This window comes from Pimephales promelas, chromosome 22, assembly GCF_988280905.1.
Source record: "Pimephales promelas chromosome 22, fPimPro1.hap1.1, whole genome shotgun sequence".
NCBI classification, from domain to species: Eukaryota; Metazoa; Chordata; class Actinopteri; order Cypriniformes; family Leuciscidae; genus Pimephales; species Pimephales promelas.
Window position 1 is genome coordinate 10,260,571 of NC_142790.1, and position 26,916 is coordinate 10,287,486.

The window sequence follows — 26,916 nt, forward strand, 5'->3', positions numbered from 1 at the left end:
GAGAGATTTTGCAGGAGCCGCCACTGGAAAAAAATGATTGGTAAAAACATATTTGGAATGTTATTAAATAACAAGTACTTTGGGTGTCTTGTTCATTATATTTATTTTCTTAAATCACATCCAGTTTATTAGCAATACATGCACGAGCGTGAATCCCGCGATATCAGACTTTGATCTCACAGGTGTCTGATCCACTGCGAGAACCGAGACCTGTCCGGCTTGATTGCTCTTTTTTTTACTCCTCCCCTCACTGCAGCCGCCTACTCTTGACTACATTGCAGGCGAGGCGAAGCACATCTCAAACAAGCCTACCAGTACCCACTGGCATCACCTATCTGTAACCTCATATTTATTTATTTGTTTATTTGGAAAGGGACAATGTACACTAATCAACATTCACAACAAATGTAAGTGCACCCGAGTTAGCCACAGGCTAGTTTTCATCGGCAGTCCCCTTGCCAGATGTTACTAGGCATCCTAAGATAATAAATAATAACAATGCAATACAGTTCAATATACAATAAACAAAAAGTAAAAAGAATAGACTGTGTTAAAATCACAAATAATCAAATAAACATGAGATATAAAATATAATTAGATGTTAATAAACGATACAATTATTGTTGATGAATTGGACCCGCATCAATGTTGACAGTGCTGATTTTCAATAAGCCATTTCTTAACATTAATCTTAAATGAGTAATAAGATGTAGACTCTCTAATTAGTAGGGGTATTGAGTTCCATTCATGCGAAGCAGTAAATGAAAAGACAGCCTGACTGAATGCAATTTTTAAAAATTTTTAATATGTTTTTTTCATATGTACACTAGATGGCAGCATTTCAATCAAATGAACATTAAAGAGAGGGGCACACAAAAAGTGAACAAAATAAGGGAGAGTAGCCTATTATGATGAAAGAATTTAAATTTTGGGGTGGACTATCCTTTAAAAAAGAAAGTGAAGAAATAATCAAGGGGTTAAACCGTTTTTTAATGTTAACATAAACTGGTATATCTAGGTATAACATTTATTAATAAAGTGTGTAGGCCCATATTTACTTGTTAAATATTTATTCTCAGTGCCTAAAAGTTTTTTTCTTCATAAAACATACCAACAAATATACTTAATGACTTACTACAAATAGCATTGGCTGCTAAGATGAAAAACGTTTGCCTTTGTGTGCTGCATCCACCCCACTAGGCTGATGTGCTGCAAAAATTGTTTTAAAATCTAATTCATTGAAACACTGTCCTTTGGAAGGCTGACTTTCTATTTGTGTTTCAGACTATACAAACATGTATCTCAGTACTTGGGGCACTGCAGGGGGTAGCCTAGTTGTATCTGAACCGCATTTGCGAGAATTTACTTGTTTTTAGGCTACATATGCAAAAGTACACGGGTATTTATAAGTATGTATCCCGCTATCACACAGTTGGGTTTTATAGGAATAGTGAATTTTTTTTTTTTTCATTAAATGTATCACATTGGAGCGTTAACTAAAGCGTGGAAATTCTTTGGCAGGTGACTGGGTTCTTTTCTGAACCCCATGTGGGCCCTCGCAGGGTTGCTTTCGTTCAGACTGTGAACCCGTCGTCTGATAGTCCATGCTATCGTAACAGCCAAGACGTGAGCCCCTATTGGTCATCCTCACTTCCGTTACTCTTTTGGCATCACCGCGCCACCTCGCGTCACTATCCAGCGCTTTCGGTATCGGACGCGTTATTCGTTCGTTTTTCATTCATTCATTCATTCCACAGCAGAGGAGCAGGCGACCCCGATCGGTCTACACTTTCCAGCTCTCCCGTATTGTTTAACGGAACTAGTAGATATGGTAAGGACCACCATGTTCACTTATAGTACATGTTTTTGCCTGTTTTCTCATTGATGAGAATATTAATCCTGGTGGATGCTGAATGATGAATATCTACTTTACTCTACTTTACTACGTTATCTACTTTACTTTATCTACTTTACTTTCTACTTTAGTAAAATCACAATCTTTTATCTCTCACGTGTATTATGCATGGTTTTATACATTTATATTTTACAACTTTTGCAGCTAAATAAAACTATCTATTTAAGACTAAACTTTATTCAAATGAAAAATAAAGTTAAACTTTAAAAATACTCTTTAAAACGTTTTGTCAGGTTAACCAACAAATGTACTACTTCATGTTAATTTTATTCAACCATTAGCATGTAAATTGTTTGGTTTTATTCAAGTTTAAGAAAAAACACCAATACAAGAATACAACATTTTTCAGTGCAGTCTTATTTTTAATGCACTTGACTCTTTCTATATTAGAAACTCCTTAGTACTCTTACCATTGCTCATGCTGTGACATTTCAGTTTAATTCTTAAACACAGTAACCACTCACTCTCTGCCGAGGAAGCCATGCTACAAAGGTTTGATGTCAGGGTAACCTGGGACCAATCCAAGTGACCTGAAAAACTCCACATGCTATCCATATATTACTGTGACACAGCCTGATAACTCTAATTAGCTGTATGTGAAGTGCTTCTTGACCATTCATATAAGGCCATAAAAGTATTATATTCAAAATACTTACAGTACATATTAGATTGTCACTTCATGAAAATAGTACTGTGAATAACCACTAATTAAATGTATTAAAACATAATTTAGATAGCACTCATATTGCATGGTGCAGACTGCTTGAAATTTCCACAGTATCAGTGCAGAAAAAGATATATACTAAATGTTATAATAATTGCATCATGTTGGAAAACATTTTTTAACATTTTTAAAGATAGCTTAATAAACATTCACAAGTCAAACTAAATTTGACAAATTTAATGACAAACTAAATTTGATGTTAATATTTTAGTGTGTGTTTGTGTGTGTACTGGTTTGACTATATGTATACAGATTTTCAGGTCTCTGCCTTTACATTATGAGAGCATCCAGCAGTGCCTGTAATACAAATGGCTAAATAATGTTTTATTAAAAATGTAAAAATGCTGAAAGAAAAAAGTGTTTTATTAGAGTGTGAAGCTAATCTCTGCAGGAAAGTGGATCTTGTGGGCCAGATTTGCCCACCCCTGGTTAGAGAATAGAAAATATGTTAAACTCAGTATAAAAATGAGTCCGTCTTTGGAAAGCACATACTTTTGGTTAAATGTAGCAGAAGACTTGACAAGTTTTGCGACATGTTAACACATCATAAAATGTGCATTCTGTGCATTCTGCAAACTGGTCTGCCAATCACTTGTCACAGTTAGCATCCTCATGGGGTGAGTGGGGCACAACCTAATGTGCAGCTTGTTGTAACACACATCATTTAAACATTTCCACATATGCTATAGCATAACGAAACTCAATGTACAGTATTTGTTAGTTGCCATATCAATATATATATATATATATATATATATATATAGAAATAATGCATCAAAATAAAAATAAAAATCTTTGTAAGATATTGCCAAATATTTAACCATAGCAAAGATTCATTTCTTACTGAAGTTAATTTTTCATCTCCGTTTATATTGTTTATTTAAAACAAGACAAATCTGCTATTATTTTACCCTTCAGTTTGTTATTTAGCAGTTTAGATATTTCTTTAATGCTTACTAACAAGACACTAACCAGTTTTAAAGTCAAGTTGCACAGATGGGGCACATTGATTGTACTACTTGGCCGCCTGAATGTTCCTTACATTATGCTCCACGAAGGCATTATTTATGTCTTTTGGAATGCAGTTGGCTTATATATTATAAACATTAAAATCACTGAGAAGGCTGCTATCATTTTAAAATACTTACGTGCGCTTTTTGAAGAGTGCTCGTGCATACGGCTGTGAGCGACTCATTGGTTAAATTTACTTGCATCTCAAAATGCTTTTATGACACAAAATTAATGTAAACACGGTCAATTTATATCTTCAACAGGACAAACCACATTTACAATTTCGAAGGAGATATGTGCATTAGTGTGAATGCAGTTTATCGTATCTAAACTGAGAGGGGAAAATCACTCCAGCTCTTGAATGAAAAACATTCAGACAGCCTTCTTTTAGTTTTGTTTATTGCTTGTAATGCTTTTTTTTATTCCTCTTTATTTACTAGCTTTTTTATTTTGAAGCTATATTAGTGTATATTGCTCCCAGACCTGAGGGGCCATAATGTGCTTGTCCACACAGACAACACTTCGGTGGTCTCCTACATCAACCATCGGGTCTGAGGTCCAGAGCTTTATACAAGTTGGCTCTGCAAATCCTCCTATGGACCCAGGGGAAATTGTTGTCACTGAGGGCAATATATATTCCGGGGTATCTGAACGTGGGGGCCAATATTCTTTCGAGGCAGGGGCTGAGGCCCGGGGAGTGGAGACTCCACCCCGAGGTAGTGGAGCTCCTATGGGAGAACTTTGGTCAGGCTCAGGTCGATCTATTTGCAACTCAGGAGACAACTCACTTTCCGTTATGGTTTTCTCTCACAGAGCCAGCTCCTCCCGGACTCGATGCGATGGTGCAGGTGTGGCCGAGGCTACACCTGTATGCATTTCCCCCGATATCAATGCTCCCGGGAGTTCTGGAAAGAGTTCGTAGGAAGGGGCTCATCTGTTGTTAGTAGCCCCGCACTGGCCAACCAGAATATGGTTTGCGGACCTAGTGTCCCTCTTGGACGGCTCTCCAATGGAGATTCCGGTCAGGAGGGACCTGCTTTCACAGGCGGGGGGCACAATATTTCACCCTCGCCCCGAGTTGTGGAAACTATATGCTTGGCCTCTGAGGGGGCCAAGCAGTTCATAAATGCTGGTCTCTCGACTGAGGTCGTGGAGACAATTCTTCAATCCAGAGCTCCCTCCACGAGAAAACTATTATTTCAAATGGAAATTGTTCTCTCTACATGGTGCGGAGAACGTGCTTTTAATCCTTTTGACTGCCCAGTTGGTACAGTTCTCGATTTCCTGCAAGACCGTTTCTCTGCTGGACTAACTCCCTCCACCTTGAAGGTGTATGTTGCAGCTATATCTGCCTTTAGATCCCTTGCGGGGGCTTCTTCTCTTGGGAGAGATCCTCTAATAACTCGTTTTCTCCGTGGAACATTGAGGCTGAGGCCTGCCTTGCACTCCAGAGCACCGGCTTGGGACCTGGCCATTGTACTTGAGGGTCTGGCTTTGGCTCCCTTCGAGCCTATCGAAGAGGTTTCAGAAAAATTCCTTACTTTAAAAGCTTTGTTTCTTTTCGCTATTTCTTCTATTAAAGGAGAACTCCGGCGAACAATGAACCTTTGGTCTAATAAAACATCGGTACATAGTCAACCGTTCTCTGAGATTTGTTTTTATGATAATCGAAAGTAAAGAGTTGTAACTTATCTCTAAAAACTGTTTAGCGTATAATGCTAGTACTAGTAATGGCGGCATTGACGAAGTAAAAAGAAATCGCTAGTTTATACCACTAACAAGGCTCAAAATAACCCCACACTAACGCAGTAACATAATGAGGCTCCATACATGCAAAACTAAGCATTGAGAACTTTGTAAGTGTACAGACCGTTTAATAAGAAGATACTTTATGAAGACAGTTCACTTCGCGTATACAGACAGGAGCCATCTTTAAAAATAGTCTCGATAAGTCAAACCACGAACGTCGTGCTGAGTGATCTGAACTGTATGAAGTAAAGCGAACTTCTGACGGCGTTCGGGGATCGACTTATCGAGACTATTTTTTAAGATGGCTCCTGTCTGTATACGCGAAGTGAACTGTCTTCATAAAGAATCTTCTTATTAAACGGTCTGTACACTTACAAAGTTCTCAATGCTTCGTTTTGCATGTATGGAGCCTCATTATGTTACTGTGTTAGTGTGGGGCTATTTTGAGCCTTGTTAGTGGTATAAACTAGCGATTTCTTTTTACTTAGTCAATGCCCCCATTGCTAGCGTTACACGCTAAACAGTTTTTAGAGATAAAACTCTAAACATTCGATTATCATGAAAACAAATCTCAGAGAACGATTGACTATGTACCGATGTTTTATTAGACCAAAGGTTCATTGTTTGCCGGAGTTCTCCTTTAAGAGAATTGGAGATCTGCAAGTTCTTTCAGTTGCTCCTTCATGTTTGGAATTCACACCTGGTATGGTTAAAGCATTTCTATACCCTAGGCCGGGTTATATTCCTAAGGTCCCTACTAATGTGATGGGTCCTATTGTGCTGCAGGCCTTCTATCCTTCACCCTTCAATACCCCAGATCAGGAAAGTCTCAATCTGTTATGTCCAGTTCAGGTGGATGCCTACGTTCACAGACCTGCCCTGTGGCGTAAGTCAGAGCAATTATTCGTCTGCTTTGGTTCAACTAAGAAAGGTTGCCCGGCATCGAGACAAGTAATGAGCAAGTGGATAGTTGAGGCTTTCTCTATTGCTATAATGCGGTCGGACGTCCCTCACTTATGGAGGTCTGCACCCATTCTACAAGGAGTATGGCTGCCTCTAAGGCTTTAATTTCGGGTGTTTCTCTTCAAGACATTTGCAATGCGGCAGGGTGGTCCTCACCGCATACATTTGTCAGGTTTTATGACCTAGACCTCTCCACTCCCGGGGCTAGGTTGCTCGCTTCTTAGTGTGCGCATTCGACTTCACACAGAACGGGCATTTCTCAGCATGGCATAGTGGGTATGGGGTTCCCATCGCGTTTGACAACGCAGCTCAAAGTTCCCTTGAAAGGGAACGTCCCAGGTTACGTATGTAACCCTGCTTTCCTGAGAGGGAACGAGAGCTGCGTTCGCCTGCCATACTTCCTGCATGCCCTGCTCGACTTGCTTCAGGCCTTTCCAGAAGTTGTCACGGTCTGATCTCAAGGGTGCTATATAGTTTCCTGGTCAATGACGTCACCAGACGTCCTACTCTCTCATTGGACTGATTGTACAGACGCTTCACGACGCAATCACGCAGAGCGTTCCCCATCGCGTTTGACAACGCAGCTCTCGTTCCCTCTCAGGGAACCAGGGTTACATACGTAACCTGAGACGTTTTCTGTACTTCTTGTTCCTCTTTCCTTCAGTGATTCTGCTTGTTAACAGCAGGTGTTTATCAGTGTCTGAATTAACTTTTATATTTTACTGAATTAACTATGAAATTATTTACTCTGTCAAGTTGACTATATTAGTGAACTAATGTAGGGAATATTGAATGAAGGTACAGGGTGTGATTTGGAACACAGCCACTGCGTGTCGACTTTAGCTGTTAATTCAAAGTATTTTACTGTAGGCTACTTTCTCGAAAATGACAAATATCACACAGAATGCATTTTCCCTACGGTACACTCTTAGAAAAAAGGGTTAATTGGGGTTCTATATATGAAGCATAGGGTTCTTTACTCAATTCTAAAGAACTTTTTATGCTAAAAAAGTTTCTATAATGACAAGAAAGGACCCTTTTGGCAAGGTTCTTCATAGGCTCTTATTCATTCATATATTACATTATTCTGCAACATTTTGTAGTTGTAATTAAATTATTGTTTATTAAACTGTTGTAGTAACTTAATATCATATTTTAATCATGCTGATTTTTGGAGGAGAAAAACTGAAATGGCACTCTTCGTGTGATATTGATTAACTACATAAAATTATATATATATTTTTTTTTTCTAACCCCAATATCTTGAATTTTGTGATCATTCACATGCATTCATAAATACATGTTATGTTCTTGATGTTTGTCAATAATTTGAAATATTTAATCCCGAAAGGTCAGAACAAATGATAGTGAATGAACCCAAAAGGTTCCATATAGAACCCTTTTCCTGGTTACAAAGAACCTTAAATGGTTTTTATTATTGAACCCTATATGAAAGGGTTCTGTATAGAACCTTTTAGGGGTTCCAAATTCCAAATACGACTTCATAAAAACAATATTTTGTTACCACACGAAATACACACAACCAGTTACTCACTGCTGTTGCTAACCTAAAACACTTTTAGCAAGTCTAATTCTCAGTGATTAGAGGACTGTAAATGAAGTAGAAAGTGAATTTTAAACTCATTCAGCTTCAATTGCAAATGCAATCTTACTTTTATTTAAAGCAAACTATACTTTTAAAAGATGGGGGTTATATGCATATTTTGTCAATTAAAAAAATACAAAATTGTTATGCTAAAAGACAAGGACTTAGAGACAAGGACTTGCACGAAAAATCACAGCCAGCCACACACACACACACACACACACACACACACACACACACACACACACACACACACACACACACACACACACACACACACACACACACACACACACACACACACACACACACACACACACACACACACAGAGAGAGAGAGAGAGAGAGAGAGAGAGAAAGAGTGAATGGCAGGGGAAATAAATCATTCAAACTACAATATCTGACTTTCTGTTGATCAGAGCGAATGACTTTAAATGAGAAAGTTAATCGGCTTGACAAGAAGAATATATGTGGCAAGTTTTGTAACTGTAGGTAAAACGAGAAAAGTTATAACACACTTTATGTGTCCTTTTTTAGTCATAAAATTCATTTCCTTGCCACGGCCAAACCGTTTGAGATATCAAAAATCCATCCGGAATTTAGCATCCTCAATGTCTTGACTTCATGCACACCGAATGGTGGTGATTGGTAACCGCATGCGTTGTAATTTGATGTATTTCTCCTAGGACATTTATTCAAACAAGCCATAATAGCAACTTCCATTTGAGCTGTCGTAAGACTTAAGGCCTGTTCACACCGGGACGAATTTCGCGCGCGATATTCGTCGACGTTTAATGCCTCGTGACTAAACAATGGGCGCCAATGTGAGTGTTCACAACGACGCGAAAAACGGCACGCGTAAAAGCGTCATTTTAAAAAATAGTTATTTTTGGTTTGACGCGCTGCGTCAAAACCTATCCGACCAACGAGATTGGCGAGTTTGCTCACATGTCTGGTACTTCTGAGGTTACAGTAAAACACAACTTGGGGGTGCTCAAACACAAAACGGTCTTGCTGAGCACACATACGGCGAAGAAGCGATAGCCTACAAGGCAAGATAACTATGGGCATGACGAATGTTGAGCTGCTGGTCTCGGAGGATAAAGAGCTATATGATAATATTTATAATAGTATTTCTGTAATAATAGTATAGGGTGACCAACAGTCCTGTTTTCCCGGGACATGTGTAACGGTCACTTTCTGCTTTATAGAAATCTGAGTTGAGATGAGAACTGCGCATAGTGTGTAGTGTCAGTTAGATTTTGACAAGTGAGGAGAGGAGATAACTGCTCTGCCGACTCTTTGTATTCTTTATTTAATTTTTTTTCTATTGTGACCAGATGTTTGTTTGTGTTTTTTTTTCTCGCTCAATCCCCATGTATGAGCACGAGTGTAACATTTGAGTGGTTTTATTAAACGCGTGATGAAAATGTCCTGGTTTTCAAGAAAAATTGCTGGGAAAGATCGTTCTACAGCAAAATATATATTGGCAAACAAAGAGGATGAGGAAGAAAAACAGGATAAAGAGAATGAAAACTAAAGATATAAATAGATTTTGTTAGTTCATTTTTGTAAGTTTGTGAGAGATATTTTTTGTTACATTTGGAGGCATTTCTTTTAGTTATTTATTATTTATATATTTATTTTTCTAATACAGAAGACATTATTTCTATCATTATTTCATTCTTTTTTTAAATCTGTCATAATAAATCATTGAGACATGAATATGATCACCCTAGTATAGTATTCTATTATTATTTCTGTTTTACATTAAGCGCCATCTAATGTCAGGGAATGAATTTGCATGTTCACTCGGCTCATCGTCAGCGAAAAACGCTTGGGTGTGAACACAAAAAACGCGCTGAAAAACGCTGACGAATGACGCGCGCTGATATTCGTCCCTGTGTGTACGGGCCTTTAGAGCACGAAAGTTGTTTGGCCTGATAAGATCTATAAGTGTACCGAGTTTCATATTAATTCATGCAAGCGTGTTTGATTTATAGACAAGTGTTCGAATCCCAGTCCAGGGGGTGCTGTCGAGCTGACCTGCCATGCCCGGGTACCAGATTCAGCCCGGCCCTGATGGCCGTGGGTTCTGACCCGTGTGCAATGTTTCAAGAGATTTAGAGGATGTTAAGGCCCCCCAAAATGCCAGAGAAGTAGCACACAGCAAATAAAGGATTAAAATTAACCTGACAGGCCCCTCTCTTCTATCTCACTCACACAGACACTGAGAGACTGGCAAAGTTCTGAGATTTTCTCCATATTCAAACCAAAATATCTGACTTCCTCTTGGTCCGAACTAATGACTATGTATTAGAAAGTTGTCCGGCTTGAGGAGTACGATGTACATGTTGATTTTTCTAACTGTAGATAAAACTAACAACCCCTCTTTTGTCAAAAGGTGGCACTATTTAGTCCCTGCACCACGCACATTTCTGAAACTTTGCACATGTCTACTGGCTAATAATTATGATGTGTCTGAGTTTCATGCAATTTCAAGCATGTTAAGAGTCTCAGAAGCATCCTAAAAGAATTTTAACGTTTGATGCGTTGCCACGGCAACAATATCAAAGGTATCAAGAATCCATTCACAGGTCTACATCTGCCGTGTATTTACATTATACAGATGAAGTTTGAAGCAAATCGGGTTAAAATAAGAGGGTGATTTCAAAGCATTTTGAAAGTTACACACTTCTTACTGCCAGTGGGTGGCGGTATAACTTTGACTCACAATTTTCACATCCATGTGATCGTCCTCTTACAGCGAACACACTGCTGAAGTTTCATCAAGATCAGTTAATGTATAAAGAAGTTATAACACACTTCCTGTTTCACGTTTCTCGCCATAATTTTGTTTCCTCGCCACGACCAAACCGTTCGAGATATCAAAAATTCCCTCGCAAACTTTCATCCTCAATGTCTTGACTTCATGCTGACCGAGTTTCGTGCCGTGTGTTTGAATTCTCTAGGAGGAGTATTTCAAATTCCATTGCATGTGTTTTACGAACAACCCTAAATAGCCGACTTCCTGTTGGGCTGGGGTAAAAAGTAATAGTATGAAGTATATATGAAACGATGAGATCTACATGTGGACCGAGTTTCATATTATTACATGCAAGCGTGTTTGATTTATGGACCAAGTTTTTGGACCCCCTGCCACGCCCGGGTACCATCTTCAGCCTGGCAGCTATATTTATATATATATATAAATATAGCTGCGAGCAGCGGTGAAGGGTCAGTGCCGGCGCCACCACCACCCCGGTGCCTTTAGGTAACTAATGGCTCGTTTCCACTGAGTGGTACGGTACGGTACAGTTCGGTTCGGTATGCAATTATTTGCGTTTCCACTGTCAAAAGTTGGGAATGGTACCAAAAAGAGAACATGATATACTGTGTGTATATATATATATATATATATATATATATATATTAGCCGGAAAAGGGTGGTCTGCTCACTTCAGGTTGGTGGAGAAATCCTTCCTCAAGTGGAGGAGTTTAAGTATCTTGGGGGTTTTTTCACGAGTGAGGGTAGGATGGAACGGGAGATTGACAGACGGATCGGTGCAGCTTCTGCAGTAATGCGGTCGATGTACCGGTCTGTTGTGGTGATGAAGGAGCTGAGCCGTAAGGCAAAGCTCTCGATTTACCGGTCAATCTACGTTCCTACTCTCACCTATGGTCATGAGCTTTGGGTCATGACCGAAAGGACAAGATCCCGGATACAGGCAGCCGAAATGAGCTTTCTCCGCAGGGTGGCTGGGCGATCCCTTAGTGATAGGGTGAGAAGCTCGGTCGCTCGGGAGGAGCTCAGAGTAGAGCCGCTGCTCCTCCACATCGAGAGGGTTCAGCTGAGGTGGCTCGGGCATTTGTTCCGGATGCCTCCTGGACGCCTCCCTGGGGAGGTGTTCCGGGCACGTCCCACTGGGCGGAGGCCCTGGGGAAGACCTAGGACACGCTGGAGAGACTATGTCTCCCGGCTGGCCTGGGAACGCCTCGGTGTCCCCCCAGAAGAGCTGGAGGAAGTGTCTAGGGAGAGGGAAGTCTGGGCATCTCTGCTTAGACTGCTGCCCCCGCGACCCGGCCCCGGATGAGCGGAAGAAGATGATGATGATGATATATATTAGATATATATCTCTATCTAAACATGAAATATAGTTCTTCTTGTATAAACCTAACAGGTGATCTTTGGTCTCGTGAATCTATAATTCGTTCCCTGGCCAATAGTTTTTTGGCAGAAGGCTACGTGAAGTTTCATTATCTTTGAGCACTGAATTTGTATATTTGACTGACTGAATTGTTTCTTGATGTTATTTAAGCTTTACTGTATATCTTTTTGTACCTTTTACTTATACATTTATAATGGCTATTATTGATAAAACTGAAATTCAACAAAAAGAGATATTTTTGTCATTTTTTATTTTATTACAAGATCATCTGTAATGTTGTTTATGGCAACATTTGTACCAATGCGATATGTTATAACCTACATTACATTACATATTGCCTGGAATATGTTTAATATTTTTAAATTTAAACTAAAAGAGGCAGGGTTATTTTATATTTAGTTTTGTTATAAATATAACGTTACATAGGCTACATGCAGTGAATATAATCAATAGGCTATGCATTGCCTGAACCACATTTGTGTGCTTTAGAATGTTTAAAATGTATTGAAATGAAATCGAAAAGAAGCAGAGTGGTGTTTTATAACATATTTAGTTTTATTGCTGCCTAAAATGAACATACAAAGATAACCGGAGTCGCATAGCCAGAGCGAGCAGAGTGCCGCGTTCAAGAACACGCTGTTCCATTACTGGACTCGTGTCCTCTGGATCATTCTCCTGAGTCGGGCTTTGCGTTGGCTTCTTGGAAACGCCTAATGCCAGTGCTTGTTTCTAGTGACAAACATGCCGAGAAGCAAGAACAAGATTTTCTGTCTGTCATCCATTGTTGTTTTATGTCGCTTTGTTCGCGTGAAAATGACGTCGATCGCTTCTTTCTAGCATACCACGCCTATCAAGTAAGGGTACTGTTGGCGGTGGAAACGCAAGCCTGATCATGGTGTACCCGACCCAACCCGTACTGTACTGTACCATACCGTACCGTACCCCTCAGTGGAAATGAGCCATAAAGGCACCAGGGTTTTGGTGCCACTGGCTTGGGCCCGTCATTGCTGCTCGCAGCTATATTTATTATGAGGGCCCAAGCCCTGAAAGGGCGAAGGCCCTATTGTTTTCCTTGAGATTATTTCTTCTTCTTCTTTATTATTATTAGGGCCCAAGCCCTGAAAGGGCTTTTTTTTTTTTTTAAATGAAATAAAAAAAAAACACAGACTTTTAAACTGGGACAGTATTCATAAGTTTTTCGGTTTGAGTCTTATACAAAGTGACACATGATTTGGCCCCAGCTCCTCTGGCTGAGTTCATCAGCCAAAGAAACAGCTCTGAGCGCGTCACTCGAGGCTCTGCCAGAGGGGACTGTGTCGTCCCTCTGTGTAGGAGCGCTTTTAGTCGCTCGGCCTGGTCAGTGGGGGGCGCTGCTGAATGGAACTTCATACCTGAGGAGGTTAGACAGCTCAATACTTACAAGGCTTTTACAAAAAAACTTAAACATTTTGCTTATTAACAATTATGTCTGCCAACATTAAAAGCCGAACCAAGAGCTGTATCATATATTTAATATATTATAGCCTTTTTGCAAATGTTTTTTTGTGTATTTTATTATTGTAACAGGTACTGTGTACCCTAAGTTATCTTATAGTGTTATTTATATTGTAGTTATTTTTTAGTCAATTTGCTATAGACCTATAAATGTATTTTCTTGTTTGTATTGTAATGTTTTTTTACATCTTGGCCAGGGGACTACAGATGAAAAATAGCCTTTTGGCTAATTCTGGCTTTTTTAACCATGTTTGTTCATGTTTGTGAAATTGCACTGTCCCCTTTTACAGTTTTTTTCGATTGCTAAACGACAGTGAGCACGACTGGAGCTAAATGTGCAAAACTCTAACTACAGTCTGCATTACCAACAGTCACCTGAGCACAACTCTTAACACAAGGCTCAAAACAGGCTCAGTGTGCACAACACTATGCACAACCCTCACTGAGATAACACACACTGTCACACAGAACACACTGAGAGGAAAAACACTAGCATCAAACACCAATACAGAAAATACAAACTTTTCATCTTTACAGTTTCAACAATTTCAGCCTTCATACAAAGTAATATTTTCTTCAAAGAAAAGAGTGACATTCTTTCATTTGATATTTTTAAATTTTTAGAACATAACAATTGAGAATTAGCAGTTTGCTTCAATAGTCTGTAGTAATTTACAGAATTACAGCAATGAGAAAAAAGGTAGAAACTAATACTGTAATACTGTAACCATGCCTCTCTCAAGCATTAGGCCACAAGTTTTCAGCCTTTCAGCTGAAATTGTTTGAAAATCAGCAGTGTGCGAAAGGCACAAGGCTGAAATTTATTCTGTTTTGAATGAGTGGTTCACAGTTTTGACAGCAGTGTGTTAGCATTTGAACAAAGTGCAAATGCTAACACACTGGTTGTGGTTAAAGTCATGGGATAAGTGTGTAGAGTTTTGAAAACTGTGTTCAAGCAATGAAAAACGATCTAGAGTTTGGTCCACATGAACTGCTGCTGTGCAGACTGGAGTTAGAGTTTTGCACATGTAGCTCCAGTTGTGCTCCACTGTGGTTTAGCAACCGAAAAAAACTGTAAATAAACCAATAAACCATGTCTATCCAATTGAGTGCAGAGGCATTTTCTTTCCTGGTTCAGTTGAAACATGACCCATAATCACAGCCCAATGGAGCAGTATCAGACTCATATTCTGACTAGAATCTAATTATGACAACAGTCAGGCTATAGATCTGTATTCAGTGATGAATACATCACTGTAACTTATATGAATTGACAAATTGGACTTCACTGAACTTAAGGAGGAAACGTACTCGGTTACTAACGTAACCTCAGTTCTCTCTAGAAGAGGGAACCGTGTACTGCGTAATATCTTATGCCTGGGGAAAACCTCTTTTCCTCAAGATATTGAAGCCAAAATATTATCCTTAATTTTTAATTATTGCAAAGCGCGTTGTGGCAGCATGCAGACATAGGCAAGCGGCTCAGCGTGCCTATTGGCTGTCTTGCGGCAACTGCAACAGCCTATCGAGAGCGGCCCTTTGGTAAGGGTCCAATGGTAAGGGTCCATTGTGCCATGCTCCCGCCAAAGCGGGTGTGGCCTAGCCCTGTAAAGCCAAAGCGAACCAGCATGTAGTTCACAGTGTGTTGAGGGATTTTGGCAGGTCTTGGTTTGAGTATGACTTTTGAGTCATTAGGCCCAAATTCCAGACACCTTGCGCTTATTGAGAGTGCTTGCAGATCCCCTATGCATTTTACTGATGCAAGAGCCATGAAAAACACTGTTTTGAAAGACAAGTGTTTCACATCCGATGTCCGGATTGGCTCGGATGGGGCTCCATTCAGGGCTTCTAGCACCATAGAAAGGTCACACATGGGGATAGATGGGAGTCTGGGAGGATTAATCCTCTTAGCTCCTTTTAGGAATCGAATGACCAAATCATTTTTCCACAGTGACGGGCCAGACGCAGGTTTTGTAAACACTTCTATGGCCGCCACATAGACTTTGAGCGTGGATGGGGACCTGCCCTTATCCAGTAGCTCTTGTAGGAAGTAAAGTACCTCTGTTACCCTGCTACTTGTGGGAGGAAAACCTCAGGTTTTGCACCAGTTAACAAACACCTACCACTTAGAGGCATAGAGACGTCTAGTAGACGGTGCTCTGGCCTGCGTGATGGTGTTTAGCACTCCCGGGGAGGTTTGCGGGTACCGGTTGATGGCACATGCGTGCAGGGCCCACCTTTATGGGTGAGGATGCCAAATTGAGCTCATGGCTTGAGAGAGGTCTTTCCTCGTCGGAATCGGCCATGGGGCAGTGCTCGTCAGCTGTATTAGGACTGGGAACCATTCCTGGTTCGTCCAGAGCGGAGTCACAAGGAGCACAGAGCATCTGGTTTCCCTGATTCGTACCAACACTTGAGGCAGGAGCGAAACTGGGGGAAAAGTATAGAGCGGGCAACTGGGCCAGACGAGGGCCAGTGCATCCTTGCTCTTTGAAAAGAATTTTGGGTAGGGAGCGTTCTCCTGGTACGCGAATAGGTCCACCTTTGCTCTGCTGAACTTCTCCCACAGCAGGAGGATTGTCTGCGGGATCATTCCCCAGCTGGTATATTGTTCCTGGACAGTCTGTCTGGCCCCAAATTCAGGAGGCCAGGCACGTGTGCTGCTCTCAGTGAGCGCAGATTGTGCTAAGCCCAGACCAGAATGTGCTCTGTCAGTCTGAAAAGGTTTCGAGACCTGACGCCGCCCTGGCGATTTATGTAGGATACCACGACATGTTGTCTGAGCGGAATAAGACGTGGTAGCCCTTTATTCGGGGACAGAAATGCCTCAGCGCGTTGTCGACTGCCAACATTTCCAGACAGTTTATGTGAAGGAGCTTTTCTCGTTCTGACCATAGGCCGAAGAACGGTCTGCCCTCGTGCAGCGCTCCCCATCTCGAGGTGGAGGCTTCCTCAGACACCACCTGTACACTCAAGGAAGTCCCCAGGTTTACACCAGACTGGTACCAGTCGGTCGCTCTCCAAGGTTTCAGGGCTATGACCAGAGGCGGACAGAGTACATAGCTTTATTACTTCAGTAAAAGTACAGATACCCCTTGCTAAATTTTACTGAAGTACAAGTAAAAGTACTACAGTCAGATGTGTACTTGAGTAAAAGTACTTGTTTTTAAAAGTACTTGAGTATCAAGAGTACAAGAGTACATTTTCTAAATATTGCATTAAAACTGCCACAGTGCTTACATTTATGAACAGAAACGTCCTACATGGAGTTATGAAAAATGTTAAAGTTATACCTTGGAGAATGTAAAAGGAATTGAAAGTAAAATCAAGTCATATTCATCTTTTACCATGTTGCTTTATTTAACATTTAAGAAAATTTCAGAAAATTAAGAAAATTGAAATAGTCTGGCGAGGTGGGGCCACGGGCTGGCACATTCCCGGGATGGACCTGCTGCATCTTCATCCATTGGTTTCGTCCAATGGTTTGGTCTCTTATCTAAATCTGACCATGGAGTTGACTTTGGCGGAAAACTGAAGGTGATTGCTGATAGGTTGTTCCAATCAGTGGCAGCTGCATCACGTTTGAGAGGGAAACAACAATTTGAGGGTTTCCGAGATTTTTCTTATTTCCATTTTTAGGGCCCAAGCCCTGAAAGGGCGAAGGCCCTATTGTTTTCCTAAGGATTATTATTATTAGGGCCCAAGCCCTGAAAGGGCGAAGGCCCTATTGTTTTCCTAACGATTATTAGGGCCCAAGCCCTGAAAGGGCGAAGGCCCTATTGTTTTCCTAACGATTATTATTATTATTATTATTATTATTATTTATACGACTATTTGGGCACTTTTGGGGCCCTTAACATGCTCAAAAACTCTTGAAACTTTGCACACGGGTCAGAATCCGCGGCCATCAGGGCCGGGCTGAAGATGGTTCTCGGGCGTGGCAGGGGGGCTAGACAGCGCCCCCTGGAACGGGGTCCGAAAACTTGGTCCATAAATCAAACACGCTTGCATGTAATAATATGAAACTCGGTGCACATATAGATCTCATCGTTCATATATACCTCAAACTATTACTTTTTACCCCAGCCCAACAGGAAGTCTGTTATTTAGGGTTGTTCATAAAACACTCACAATGGAATTTGAAGTACTCCTCCTAGAGAATTCAAACACACGGCACGAAACTCGGTCATCATGAAGTTAAGGCATTGAGGATGAAAGTTTGCGAGGGGATTTTTGATATCTCGCACGGTTTGGCCGTGGCGAGGAAACGAAATTATGGCGAGAATCGTGAAACAGGAAGTGTGTCAGAACTTCAGCATACATTAACTGATCTTGATGAAACTTCAGCAGTTTGTTTGTTGTAAGAGGACGATCACATGGATGTGAATATTGTGAGTCAAAGTTATAGCGCCACCAACTGGCAGCAGGAAGTGTGTCACTTTCAAAATGCTTTGAAATCACCCTCTTATTTTTACCCGATTTGCTTCAAACTTAATCTGTATAATGTAAATACATAGCAGATGAAGACCTGTGAATGGATTCTTGATATCTTTGATACTGTTGCCGTGGCAACGCATCAAACTTTAAAATTCTTTTTTTTGATGATTTTGAGACTCTTGGCGGCTTTTGGGGCCCTTAACGGGTATAAAAACTCTTGAAACTTTGCACACAGGTCAGATCCCACAGCCATCAGAGCCGGGCTGAAGATGGTACCTGGGTGTGGCAGGGAGGCTAGACAGCGCCCCCTGGAACGGGGTCCGAACACTTGGTCCATAAATCAAACACGCTTGCATGTAATAATATGAAACTCGGTACACATGTTGATCTCATCGTTTCATCTATACCTCACGCTCTTACTTTTTACCCCAGCCAAACAGGAAGTCGGCTATTGAGGTTTGTTTGTAAAACGCTCGCAATGGAATGTGCAATACTCCTCCTAGAGAATTCAAACACACGGCATGAAACTCGGTCAGCATGAAGTCAAGGCATTGAGGATGAAAGTTTGCGAGGGGATTTTTGATATCTTGAACGGTTTGGCCGTGGCGAGGAAATAAAATTATGGCGAGAAACGTGAAACAGGAAGTGTGTTATAACTTCAGCATACATTAACTGATCTTGATAAAACTTCAGCAGTGTGTTCGCTGTAAGAGGACGATCACATGGATGTGACTATTGTGAGTCAAAGTTATAGCGCCACCAACTGGCAGCAGGAAGTGTGTCACTTTCAAAATGCTTTGAAATCACCCTTTTATTTTTACCCGATTTGCTTCAAACTTCATCTGTATAATGTAAAAATACAGCAGATGTAGACCTGTGGATGGATTCTTGATATCTTTGATACTGTTGCTTTGGCAACAAATCAAACTTTAACATTCTTTTTTAATACTTTTGGGACTATGCTTGACATTGCTTGAAACAGATATAGATACAGATAGCTCGACAGATAAATCACATTTATTAGCCAGTAGGCATGTGCAACTTTGTCAAAAGATTAAAGTAATGTCAAAAAAGTAAACAGTAAACACTAAAAGCCTCATATCTTCTAAAAATGTAATTATACATCATTTGTTTCTAAATTAAATTATACAAATATTATAATTAAACCAGTTTTTCCCCTTTTTTCATTTAAGAATTATGTTTACGTTCAAAAACAGCCAGAATGGTTTTAAAATTCAGAAGAAGAAAAAATAATCTGAGTCATACGTAGTGCTATACTGCCCTCTTGTGTTCAATATCAGTTAGGCCTATTGTGTATATTCCCACCGGTTAATCAACGTGTGACTCCGCTGGGACTCGGGAACTTTTAAATCGCTTACTTAAAACCGAAAGTCAAAATACAGATATCCGCACAAGACATTAATGTTGTGGAGTAGAGCAAGCATTTTAAATAAATTCCTATTAAGTAGGATTGAACTAAACAGAATGAACGTTCACTCTGTTCTGCTGGTTCCTCGCTGTTGGCGCGCACAGTTATGAATGCTTGTGCAGCCATGAGTTTTAGTTTAATTTTAAAATTAGCGCAATTTCGGGATTTGTATTATTTGAATTTATTTTTAAAAAACACAATATTGAGTTTTATTGTAACACTGTTTAATCGCGCCCACGGTTATATTTTGTATATTATATATAATTATAATGTATTATCTGTATAAAATAATACTACAATAAAAAACAAATTTGTGACCGACCTGATCCAGCAAAATTAGTCACAGTGACCCAAATTCAAAAATTGAGATTTTGATGTTAATGGAAAGAGGACACTGTAAGCTTTCAAATAATACCTTGGTCATACCTTGAATGGTTGTAAAGATATACAGATTTGAATTCTGGTCGTCTGCCCTTTTTTTCCAATTGAAAACCTAAGAAAATCGCTTTTAAAGTTTTTTTGCCCGTTTTTTTTTTTTTTTTGTTGATATCTTTCAAAATCCATAGCATTTTAAGGGATAAACTATTTATTTTATATAGCTTAATTTGACCAAATAGATTAACATATATAAATGCAATTTAACGAGGCTGAAACTCAACTTATTTTTAATTTTTTTGAAATAAATAATTAAAAAGTCACTTTTACAAAAATGTTCTAAAATCAGAAAGATTAAAGAGGAGTCAGAGAGAAATTCAGTTTTCATACGGATTAGCCCACATAAGCAGAGAGCAGTCTGTTTTCTTTTATTTTGAATGGTTGTGTTTAAAAGTAGACATTTCAATATATATGTCTGTGAGGATACCTTATACGCTGACTTTCGGTTCATGAGACAAGCTTCAGTTCACGTGCCGCGCGTCTCCGCGTCGTGATTAGGCCTAGCCTATTGTCTGCAATTTATTTCTTATTATTAAATCCTAGTAATTGGTTGATGAAACATTGATTTAAATTAAGATAATTATTTTAAAACGAAATTTACTTTAAAGAAAGGCTTTGTGCTTGCATGTTTAAGCTATGTGAAAGTTTTAGTGCTGCTTCCAGAGAACGGTCACGTTCGGATTGTTTTTCCTCATAAATGCGAACACGGAAAATAAAATAAAGATTTTATGTTCTGGAGAGAGTCAACCCTTCTTCATCCGGTGAGTATTACTTTTGGTTTGTGCAGTGTGGTTCACATAGGCCAATTTATTAAAATATTTAATTATCTGGGAATTGGATCTCCTCCATAATGCTGAAATTGCCCAATTTAAAAAAATTTAGTAATAATTTAAGTTTTGTGGTGTAAGTCTACGTATTTTATAATGTTAACTTCAAATAATACTAATAGTAATTTAAAGATGTTGTAGCATTGGGTCTGGACGTGAAGGATAACTTCGGGAGTTGAAGGGACGTGTCGGTGTCGTGATTCTGTCTTCTCACACCGCGACACAGGTTCGTGGATCTGAGTGTCGCGATCGTTACAGCCTTACATAGGCTATATTCTTCTTGCAGATAAATATACTCACGCAGTTTAGGTTAGAAGCCTCCAGTGAGTTCAACGTTTCAGGGGATACCCGGGAAATGCTCAGAGGTGACGAGGGGAGTTGAGAAGAGCAATGTTTATTTCAGCGAATTTAAAGCTTTGACAACTTTAATCGTTATTTAAATACCTTTACTCAATTATCTCGACTACGAAACCCTGTGAGATTATTTTTGAATGTCTGTTCTTTGAAATTAGCAAAAAATATATATATATATATATATATTTTTTTGTTGTTATTTCATGGTTTTTCCACATAATCGGCCCATATCTTAAAATGGAAGGTTGCAACTTCCGACTCATTTCGCCAGAGCGGGTCACATTTGATTTTTATTTTTTAAACAATGTAATGTGTAACCCTTAAAATAAACAGATTATTTGATAAATTGTATATTTAAATCTGCATATTGTAGCCTAATATCTGCAGGGCAGCCTAGTCTTAATAAATGTATGCTTCATTTTTCATTAGTAAATTTGATCAATAAATTCAATAATTTAGAATAATAAGACACTATAGGGCTTTTACCCTAGGTAAGGCTGATCAAATTAAATCGGTTACACAATAATGTTACGAGATTGGTTTAACAGGAGTCAATTAAAAATCGCTGTAAAGAACGATACTTTTAAACATAACCCTAAATCACCATAAGGTGTCGCCAGATGACCGTCTTAATGAACGAGTCATGGATTCAAAATGCTGAATCATTCAGTAATGAGAAAACACATTGCTTTGAGATGCGCGATGGGTCGCTGTGATCTTTGTTTAACTATTTTCTCTGCTGAAACAGAAAAAAGTCAATATTGCATCTAAAAAGTCAATATTGCATCTAAAATGTAAGTGACTTGACTTGTGTGTGTGACTATGTTTGTTGTAGTGATAAGAGTTGCACCCTTGTTAAAGTTTAAGGCCTTGTGTTTTTGGATATATATCTTTCTTTCTTTTTTTTTTTCTTTTTTTTACAAAATATGCATATAACCCATATATTTTAGATTTATTATTTGCTTTAAATTAAATTAAGATTGTATTTTTGGTAATTGAACCTGAATGAATTTAAAAATGAATGTGCTATATTTCAGATCATATATTTGTTTTTCTTCAAATTTGAACTAACTTTATTCTCAGCTGAATTATAAATATTTTATTTCTGTATAAATTAAAAACACATTTGATTTTTCTTTTTTAATCAATGTAGAATGTGTAACTGAAATATAAACAGATTAGGGCTCTGTTCGAGGACAAGTAACTAAAACCAATGCGACATGATGAATGTTTGTTTCCCAAACCATCTCAGAGTAACAGCTTACTTTTCTTTCTTACTATATTCTTTCTTACTATAAACTGTGCTGTAGAGCTTGCATCAGTCAAAGCAGGGTTACATTTTGCATGTCGTGCACAATAAACCTAAAGGCACCAGGGTGGCGGTGCCACCGGCTTCATATATATATATGTATATATACAGTATATATATATATATATATATATATACAGTATATATATATATATATATATATAGCTGTGATCCGCGATGAAGGGCCAAAGCCAGTGGCATGGCCACCCTGGTGCTTTTAGGTAACTAAGGAACCGGGGTTGCGGTGCCACCGGCTTGGGCCCTTCATCGCTGCTCGCAGCTATATTTATTATTATTATTATTATTATTTATACGACTATTTGGGCACTTTTGGGGCCCTTAACATGCTCAAAAACTCTTGAAACTTTGCACACGGGTCAGAATCCGCGGCCATCAGGGCCGGGCTGAAGATGGTTCTCGGGCGTGGCAGGGGGGCTAGACAGCGCCCCCTGGAACGGGGTCCGAAAACTTGGTCCATAAATCAAACACGCTTGCATGTAATAATATGAAACTCGGTGCACATATAGATCTCATCGTTCATATATACCTCAAACTATTACTTTTTACCCCAGCCCAACAGGAAGTCTGTTATTTAGGGTTGTTCATAAAACACTCACAATGGAATTTGAAGTACTCCTCCTAGAGAATTCAAACACACGGCACGAAACTCGGTCATCATGAAGTTAAGGCATTGAGGATGAAAGTTTGCGAGGGGATTTTTGATATCTCGCACGGTTTGGCCGTGGCGAGGAAACGAAATTATGGCGAGAATCGTGAAACAGGAAGTGTGTCAGAACTTCAGCATACATTAACTGATCTTGATGAAACTTCAGCAGTTTGTTTGTTGTAAGAGGACGATCACATGGATGTGAATATTGTGAGTCAAAGTTATAGCGCCACCAACTGGCAGCAGGAAGTGTGTCACTTTCAAAATGCTTTGAAATCACCCTCTTATTTTTACCCGATTTGCTTCAAACTTAATCTGTATAATGTAAATACATAGCAGATGAAGACCTGTGAATGGATTCTTGATATCTTTGATACTGTTGCCGTGGCAACGCATCAAACTTTAAAATTCTTTTTTTTGATGATTTTGAGACTCTTGGCGGCTTTTGGGGCCCTTAACGGGTATAAAAACTCTTGAAACTTTGCACACAGGTCAGATCCCACAGCCATCAGAGCCGGGCTGAAGATGGTACCTGGGTGTGGCAGGGAGGCTAGACAGCGCCCCCTGGAACGGGGTCCGAACACTTGGTCCATAAATCAAACACGCTTGCATGTAATAATATGAAACTCGGTACACATGTTGATCTCATCGTTTCATCTATACCTCACGCTCTTACTTTTTACCCCAGCCAAACAGGAAGTCGGCTATTGAGGTTTGTTTGTAAAACGCTCGCAATGGAATGTGCAATACTCCTCCTAGAGAATTCAAACACACGGCATGAAACTCGGTCAGCATGAAGTCAAGGCATTGAGGATGAAAGTTTGCGAGGGGATTTTTGATATCTTGAACGGTTTGGCCGTGGCGAGGAAATAAAATTATGGCGAGAAACGTGAAACAGGAAGTGTGTTATAACTTCAGCATACATTAACTGATCTTGATAAAACTTCAGCAGTGTGTTCGCTGTAAGAGGACGATCACATGGATGTGACTATTGTGAGTCAAAGTTATAGCGCCACCAACTGGCAGCAGGAAGTGTGTCACTTTCAAAATGCTTTGAAATCACCCTTTTATTTTTACCCGATTTGCTTCAAACTTCATCTGTATAATGTAAAAATACAGCAGATGTAGACCTGTGGATGGATTCTTGATATCTTTGATACTGTTGCTTTGGCAACAAATCAAACTTTAACATTCTTTTTTAATACTTTTGGGACTATGCTTGACATTGCTTGAAACAGATATAGATACAGATAGCTCGACAGATAAATCACATTTATTAGCCAGTAGGCATGTGCAACTTTGTCAAAAGATTAAAGTAATGTCAAAAAAGTAAACAGTAAACACTAAAAGCCTCATATCTTCTAAAAATGTAATTATACATCATTTGTTTCTAAATTAAATTATACAAATATTATAATTAAACCAGTTTTTCCCCTTTTTTCATTTAAGAATTATGTTTACGTTCAAAAACAGCCAGAATGGTTTTAAAATTCAGAAGAAGAAAAAATAATCTGAGTCATACGTAGTGCTATACTGCCCTCTTGTGTTCAATATCAGTTAGGCCTATTGTGTATATTCCCACCGGTTAATCAACGTGTGACTCCGCTGGGACTCGGGAACTTTTAAATCGCTTACTTAAAACCGAAAGTCAAAATACAGATATCCGCACAAGACATTAATGTTGTGGAGTAGAGCAAGCATTTTAAATAAATTCCTATTAAGTAGGATTGAACTAAACAGAATGAACGTTCACTCTGTTCTGCTGGTTCCTCGCTGTTGGCGCGCACAGTTATGAATGCTTGTGCAGCCATGAGTTTTAGTTTAATTTTAAAATTAGCGCAATTTCGGGATTTGTATTATTTGAATTTATTTTTAAAAAACACAATATTGAGTTTTATTGTAACACTGTTTAATCGCGCCCACGGTTATATTTTGTATATTATATATAATTATAATGTATTATCTGTATAAAATAATACTACAATAAAAAACAAATTTGTGACCGACCTGATCCAGCAAAATTAGTCACAGTGACCCAAATTCAAAAATTGAGATTTTGATATTAATGGAAAGAGGACACTGTAAGCTTTCAAATAATACCTTGGTCATACCTTGAATGGTTGTAAAGATATACAGATTTGAATTCTGGTCGTCTGCCCTTTTTTTCCAATTGAAAACCTAAGAAAATCGCTTTTAAAGTTTTTTTGCCCGTTTTTTTTTTTTTTTTGTTGATATCTTTCAAAATCCATAGCATTTTAAGGGATAAACTATTTATTTTATATAGCTTAATTTGACCAAATAGATTAACATATATAAATGCAATTTAACGAGGCTGAAACTCAACTTATTTTTAAATTTTTTGAAATAAATAATTAAAAAGTCACTTTTACAAAAATGTTCTAAAATCAGAAAGATTAAAGAGGAGTCAGAGAGAAATTCAGTTTTCATACGGATTAGCCCACATAAGCAGAGAGCAGTCTGTTTTCTTTTATTTTGAATGGTTGTGTTTAAAAGTAGACATTTCAATATATATGTCTGTGAGGATACCTTATACGCTGACTTTCGGTTCATGAGACAAGCTTCAGTTCACGTGCCGCGCGTCTCCGCGTCGTGATTAGGCCTAGCCTATTGTCTGCAATTTATTTCTTATTATTAAATCCTAGTAATTGGTTGATGAAACATTGATTTAAATTAAGATAATTATTTTAAAACGAAATTTACTTTAAAGAAAGGCTTTGTGCTTGCATGTTTAAGCTATGTGAAAGTTTTAGTGCTGCTTCCAGAGAACGGTCACGTTCGGATTGTTTTTCCTCATAAATGCGAACACGGAAAATAAAATAAAGATTTTATGTTCTGGAGAGAGTCAACCCTTCTTCATCCGGTGAGTATTACTTTTGGTTTGTGCAGTGTGGTTCACATAGGCCAATTTATTAAAATATTTAATTATCTGGGAATTGGATCTCCTCCATAATGCTGAAATTGCCCAATTTAAAAAAATTTAGTAATAATTTAAGTTTTGTGGTGTAAGTCTACGTATTTTATAATGTTAACTTCAAATAATACTAATAGTAATTTAAAGATGTTGTAGCATTGGGTCTGGACGTGAAGGATAACTTCGGGAGTTGAAGGGACGTGTCGGTGTCGTGATTCTGTCTTCTCACACCGCGACACAGGTTCGTGGATCTGAGTGTCGCGATCGTTACAGCCTTACATAGGCTATATTCTTCTTGCAGATAAATATACTCACGCAGTTTAGGTTAGAAGCCTCCAGTGAGTTCAACGTTTCAGGGGATACCCGGGAAATGCTCAGAGGTGACGAGGGGAGTTGAGAAGAGCAATGTTTATTTCAGCGAATTTAAAGCTTTGACAACTTTAATCGTTATTTAAATACCTTTACTCAATTATCTCGACTACGAAACCCTGTGAGATTATTTTTGAATGTCTGTTCTTTGAAATTAGCAAAAAATATATATATATATATATATATTTTTTTGTTGTTATTTCATGGTTTTTCCACATAATCGGCCCATATCTTAAAATGGAAGGTTGCAACTTCCGACTCATTTCGCCAGAGCGGGTCACATTTGATTTTTATTTTTTAAACAATGTAATGTGTAACCCTTAAAATAAACAGATTATTTGATAAATTGTATATTTAAATCTGCATATTGTAGCCTAATATCTGCAGGGCAGCCTAGTCTTAATAAATGTATGCTTCATTTTTCATTAGTAAATTTGATCAATAAATTCAATAATTTAGAATAATAAGACACTATAGGGCTTTTACCCTAGGTAAGGCTGATCAAATTAAATCGGTTACACAATAA

General features: G+C 38.8%; 1 protein-coding gene across 2 annotated transcripts in view; it reads left to right on the plus strand.

Annotated features, from left to right (window-relative positions):
- Positions 1 to 1,375: 1,375 nt before the first annotated feature.
- Positions 1,376 to 26,916, plus strand: part of elovl2 (ELOVL fatty acid elongase 2) — a 108,901-nt gene continuing 83,360 nt past the window's right edge. The window contains exon 1 of one of the 2 annotated variants that reach the window (XM_089125563.1): positions 1,376 to 1,831. Coding sequence is in view for 1 of the 2 variants with exons in the window: in XM_039666557.2 (XP_039522491.1) it covers positions 1,829 to 1,831 (3 nt within the window). In the remaining variant the exon portion in view is untranslated. The remainder of the gene's footprint in view (positions 1,832 to 26,916) is intronic. The other variant, XM_039666557.2, reaches the window with a different exon arrangement.